This window comes from Panulirus ornatus, chromosome 30, assembly GCF_036320965.1.
Source record: "Panulirus ornatus isolate Po-2019 chromosome 30, ASM3632096v1, whole genome shotgun sequence".
In the NCBI taxonomy this organism is placed as follows: Eukaryota; Metazoa; Arthropoda; class Malacostraca; order Decapoda; family Palinuridae; genus Panulirus; species Panulirus ornatus.
The window spans coordinates 21,221,779-21,227,778 of NC_092253.1; the positions used below are offsets into that span (position 1 = coordinate 21,221,779).

At 50.7% G+C, this 6,000-nt stretch overlaps 1 protein-coding gene across 1 annotated transcript; it reads right to left on the minus strand.

The window, feature by feature from the left end:
- Positions 1-479: 479 nt before the first annotated feature.
- LOC139758455 (uncharacterized) lies at positions 480-2,988 on the minus strand. The gene is made up of 3 exons (XM_071679899.1): positions 2,943-2,988; positions 2,457-2,831; positions 480-1,394 (listed from the first exon to the last, which is right to left on the minus strand). Exons 1-3 carry the CDS (start codon positions 2,952-2,954, stop codon positions 582-584), a joined length of 1,200 nt encoding a protein of 399 aa, XP_071536000.1. The 5' UTR covers positions 2,955-2,988; the 3' UTR covers positions 480-581.
- Positions 2,989-6,000: the final 3,012 nt, after the last annotated feature.

Consider the following 6,000-nt stretch of genomic DNA (forward strand, 5'->3'; position numbering starts at 1 on the left):
TTGTAGGTGAGAAGCTTAGAGTGTGTTGAGTTACCCAACACCAGTTGGGTTTTTTTTTACCTTAGATTGTTAGGAGGTAGAGTGTGTTGGACACTGTGAGTTTATTCTTATAAAGGGTGTGTGTGTGTGTGTGTGTTGGACGGGTTGAGTGTGTTGACCAACATACTTCTGATCCTGACTCAAAGTGGGTGAATTGTGTGTGATGAGCCGGGCTGCTCACTGGCGTACAGGAACTGTGTTGGTGTTGATGACGGACTCAAGAACTAGGTTCAGATAACCAAGATAGTGGAAAGATAGATATAGATGATAGATAAAGATACTCATGTGAGTCTTGAAGATATGTCGTGTTATCATCATATGACATCATGTGATTTCTTTCCTTCGTAAACTTGACTCTTTTGGCTGAGGCTACGCTAGTGGGGTAAGCTTCAAGGTGTGAGGCCCGTCATTCATGAAGGAAGACGATGAAAAAAGAATACTTCATTAACTCAAATCTATATTAGCTATCTAGTTGATATTTACATAGAAGTTAGATTCAGAAGTTACCTCACACATGACAAGTTCCAGAGTCTGGAATTGGCTTAAGCATAGGAGGGCTGAGCAGGTCGGTAGATTGGTGTAGGATCGTCATGGTAGGAGAGGCTGGAAGACCCGTAGGAGGGTGCTGGGGCTGGCTTGTAGGTGGGTGCTGGGGCTGGCTTGTAGGAGGGTGTTGGGGCTGGCTTGTAGGTAGGTGCCGGGGCTGGCTTGTAGGAAGGTGCTGGGGCTGGCTGGTAGGAGGGTGCCGGGGCTGGCTTGTAGGAGGGTGCCGGGGCTGGCTTGTAGGAGGGTGCTGGGGCTGGCTTGTAGGAGGGTGCCGGGGCTGGCTTGTAAGAGGATGCTGGGGCTGGCTTGTAGGAGGGTGCCGGGGCTGGCTTGTAGGAGGGTGTCGGGGCTGGCTTGTAGGAGGGTGCTGGGGCAGGCTTGTAGGAGGGTGCTGGGGCAGGCTTGTAGGAGGGTGTTGGGGCTGGCTTGTAGGAGGGTGCCGGGGCTGGCTTGTAGGAGGGTGCCGGGGCAGGCTTGTAGGAGGGTGTTGGAGTGGTCTTGTAGGAGGGTGCCGGTACTGGCTTGTAGGAGGGTGCTGGGGCAGGCTTGTAGGAGGGTCCTGGGGCGTGGCCGTAGGAGGGTGCTGGGGCGGGCTGGTAGGCGGGGTATTGAGCCTCGCCCTCGTAGCTGACCTCCGCTACGTAGCCGGAGTCGCCGTTCACGTAGTAAGTCACCCGCTGCAGACGACCGTCGGGGAGCTGGACGTAGTAGGAGCCCTGGGTGTCGTAGCCGTCCCGGGTTTCGTCGTGGCCGAAGTCGTTGCCGCTGTAGTCCTTGACGACGTACTGGGAGTTGTACTGGGGAGGCGTCTGCAGGGGAGAAAAATGTGGGACGAATTCACTATAAGCCTGTGTGCTGAAGGTTAATTCGTTCACATTACAGATGCATTACCTTCTCCATCACCCTCTCCATCACCTTCTCCATCAACCTCTCCACCACGTTCTCCATCACTCTCTCCATCACTGTCCTTGTCCCTCCACCTTCACCTAAGTGTTTCCTTCATTTTCAGTCCAGTTAGTAGACGAGGAGTTACGATGGATGACACGACCAGGAGCCACAATGATGGATGGCACGACCAGGGGCCACAATGACGGATGACACGACCAGGGGCCACAATGACGGATGACACGACCAGGGGCCACAATGATGGATGACACGACCAGGAGCCACAATGATGGATGACACGATCAGGAGCCACAATGATGGATGACACGACCAGGAGCCACAATGATGGATGACACGACCAGGAGCCACAATGATGGATGACACAACCAGGGGCCACAATGATGGATGACACAACCAGGGGCCACAATGACGGATGACACAACCAGGGGCCACAATGACGGATGACACGACCAGGGGCCACAATGACGGATGACACAGCCAGGGGCCACAATGATGGATGACACAACCAGGGGCCACAATGACGGATGACACGACCAGGGGCCACAATGATGGATGACACAAGCAGGGGCCACAATGACGGATGACACGACCAGGGGCCACAATGGCGGATGACACAACCAGGACCCGTAATGATGGATGACACGACCAGTAAACGTGAAATACAAACTCGCGTTCAGCACAGAGGTAACACAATAAGTTCAGCACTGAGGTAAGTAACACAATAAGTTCAGCACAGAAGTAAGTAACACATTAAGTTCAGCACAGAGGCAAGTAACACATTAAGTTCAGCATAGAGGCAAGTAACACATTAAGTTCGGCCAGCACAGAGGCAAGTAACACATTGTTGTTGAATATTTCCATCTGGGTTCGACAGTCCATCCTAAGCGAACATGATACACTTTCACTCCAGCCAAACAGTCTGGATGTCACGAACTAACTTAAGGTTCCTAGCAAGATTAACTTACGTCAGGGTAGGTAGGAGCAGAGTAGCCGGGGGCGGGGGCGTTGTAAGACGGTTTGGGGCGGCCGGGGGCGCTGTAGGAGGGTGTAGGGTCGGCTGGGGCGCTGTAGGAGGGTGTTGGGTGGGCGGGGGCGTTGTAGGAGGGTGTAGGATGGGCCGGGGCGCTGTATGAGGGTGTTGGGTGGGCGGGGGCGCTGTAGGATGGTGAAGAGTGAGCGGGGGCGCCGTAGGAAGGTGTTGGGTGGGCGGGGGCGCTGTAGGTGGGTGTTTGGTGGGCGGGGGCGCCATAGGAAGGTGTTGGGTGGGCGGGGGCGCCGTATGCTGGGGTAGAGTCGGGGCGGGCGAGGGCGGCGGCCACAAGGGCGGCCAGTAGCAGGACCTGTAGGAGGAGGACACAACACTGGTCAGGTACGAGGCGATCACTGCTGCAGATATTCCTATATCAACATTATCCTTACAGTAAAGAACATGAAGAGTGTGTGAGGGTCACCTTAGCTGCCATATTGGTGGTGGTGGTGGTGAAGTGTGAAGACAACTGATGCACTCAGCAGCCGCCCAGGGACTTATATAGTCCATCCCCTGCTTAGGGTCACGTCATGTCATGTACCAAGGTCACCGTCGCAATCTAGGGGAGGTCATGACCACGACTACATACGAAATCGTCGGACTTGATGCGTACTGTGGTGATAGTTACCTTGATGGGGAGGAGCTCTTGTGCTCTAGGGAGACACTTGACTTGATGGGAGGAGCTCTTGTGCTCTGGGGAGACACTTGATGGGGAGGGGCTCTTGTGCTCTGGGGAGACACTTGACTTGATGGGAGGAGCTCTTGTGCTCTGGGGAGACACTTGATGGGGAGGAGCTCTTGTGCTCTGGGGAGACACTTGACTTGATGGGAGGAGCTCTTGTGCTCTGGGGAGACACTTGATGGGGAGGAGCTCTTGTGCTCTGGGGAGACACTTGATGGGGAGGAGCTCTTGTGCTCTGGGGGGACACTTGATGGGGAGGGGCTCTTGTGCTCTGGGGAGACACATGACTTGATGGGGAGGAGCTCTTGTGCTCTAGGTGAGGAGAACGAAATATAGACGAAAATAAATTGGCTAGTAATCCGTTAAGTACGGTAGGCTGGAGCTTGAGGGGGTCGTTATGGATCGTGAGGACGAGTGGGGTCGTACACAAGTGATGATTGGATACAAGTATGACGAGTATACACAAGTTAAAGGTCGTACACGGGTAAGGGTCGTCCACGGGCAAGGGCCGTACATAGTTAAGAGTCGTAAACAGGTGAGGGTCGTAGACAGATACAGGTCGTACACAGGTTAAAGTCACACGCAGTTCGAGCATTGCATGGGTCATGAGCGATCACCACACTTCCCACAAGCCACAGTAATTACTCACAAATGCGCCGCGTTTTCGTTCTCGATTCGTTGGCCACTTCCGTCCGCGGTGGGCCGGAGGAAGCTAGGAGCTTCCTGTGGCCGAGAGTCAAGGAGGAGCAGCGGCCGGAGCCACTGTAGCCAGAAACTGGGGGGACGTATTCTTCATCCAGGACGCCCACTCTCTATGCACAGGGAGGAAGACGTGTCCTCAAAATGCTAAATGACGTTTCCTGATTCGTTCCGTTTCCTCCCAGTTTGTTTTCGATGCGGGAAACAACAGAATACATTCTTTCAAGAAGAATGTATAATGACACGTCTTTTACGAATGACCTCAACACTGGCAAGAGAGGGAACAATCCGTCGTTTATACACAACAGAAAATAAAGCTATCTCTCACGGAAACAACACGTCTGTAAGAAATACTGGGTAATGGAAGTCTTCAGGGGGAAAAATATGTCTACAATTTTCCAAGCTTTAGGGTAAAGGTTGATGTTGCGCTCAAACTGGAGGATGAGAACGGTGGAACTACAACTGCTGCTAATACTACTGCTACTACCACGACTACTACTAGTAGTACTACTACTACTACCACTACTACTACTACTACTACTACTACTACTACTACTACTACTACTACTACTACTACTACTACTACTACTACTGCTGCTGCTGCTGCTACTACTACGACTGCTACTACTACTACTACTACTACTACTACTACTACTACTACTACTGCTACTACTACTGCTGCTGCTGCTGCTGCTGCTGCTGCTGCTGCTACTGCTACTGCTGTTGCTACTACTGCTATTGCTGCTAATACTACTACTGTTGTTAGTATCATTGTTGATACAGCCATTAGATTGGTGATCAAAACAGTATACAAATATGTACGTACAGGTACACACCTTCCGTGTCCTCTTACTTTGCCTAGCGGGACAATGCAAAAGACCTCACAGCTTCCCTCAGAACACTCCATCCAGAATCTAAGCCATGAACGAGTTGGAGATTACAGTGTAAGTGGAAGGTTGGGCCTCTTGTATAGAACACACGGGCTTCAAACCCTGAGTCGAGTACTTGGGGTCTACTACAGTCTCTGGACTTCCGTCTGGCTGGTCCTAGTGGGGTCCTGATTGTCTAAATAGAGAAAATATCTTGACGTTCAATTTGGTCGATGAGAAATGTTCTCTCATCCAGATGTAACTTGAGTGTGAGTGACTTCACGTGCAAGGGCGACCTCCGTGTCATGAGGAATGTGAGTGAGTACAAGGTCTACCTGGCAAGGCCACCGCTACCTGAGATAGTGAGACAGTATATCATTTGACGACACTCGCCAGTAACATGAAAAGGTGACCCACTTACTCAGTGAAGTAAGAAGGTTGCGTTGCCAGATAGCGTAGGATGTGTTTGGGCATCACAAGCAGAATATAGGATATCAAGGAACGTCAGACGTATCCTTTGATACAACATTGTAAAGTAACTGAACTAATGTTCTAATATCATGAAAGATAACCTTCATGAAGTTCAGGAACCCCGTACACTGTGACGAACCATCATCACTGAAGTTTCCCCCAATCATGACTTGACGAGAGAAGCGAGGTCTTCCGAACTCTCGTGAGACCAACGAATGAACTGGATTGAATCATTTGACATGAGTTGACGATGTCATCCACATGTATAAGGAAGAGGAAGGCAGCTGTCAGGAGATCCTAAGGTTATGTTATGAAATAGTCTTATTTACAGTTGAAGGATCAGTAGTGAAACGTTTATTGGTTCTGATTTCGAAGGCAGCAGGTTGGGTTTGAATCGAGTGTTCGAATCGTCTCATTAACATCTTAGGTTCGAAATGAGCATTCGAACTATGTCAGTAGCATCTTGGATTCGAAACGAGCATTCGAACCGTCTCAGTAGCATCTTGGGTTTGATACAAGCATTCAGACTACTTCACTATTACCAGGGGTTCCCCAGGGGCATCCTAGTTAAACCCTCTGGCATAACTGCATGATCCTTGGGTTATAACTTCGTCGTACCGTTGTGCATGATGGGTTCAATATTTCAATATGAATAGCATCAAATACCTTTGGGAAATCCACACATGAAGCAGAGATCTAGTCTTTCACGTAATGTCGTAGAAATGACGTTGGTAAAACTGTTAAATGTGGTGTGTGTGTGT

Excerpts from the sequence above, each read along its gene's own strand:
- LOC139758455 (XM_071679899.1), bottom strand. Across the intron at positions 1,395-2,456 it reads CTGCTCCTACCTACCCTGAC|ACGCCTCCCCAGTACAACTC; the intron begins GTAAGTTAATCT and ends TCTCCCCTGCAG.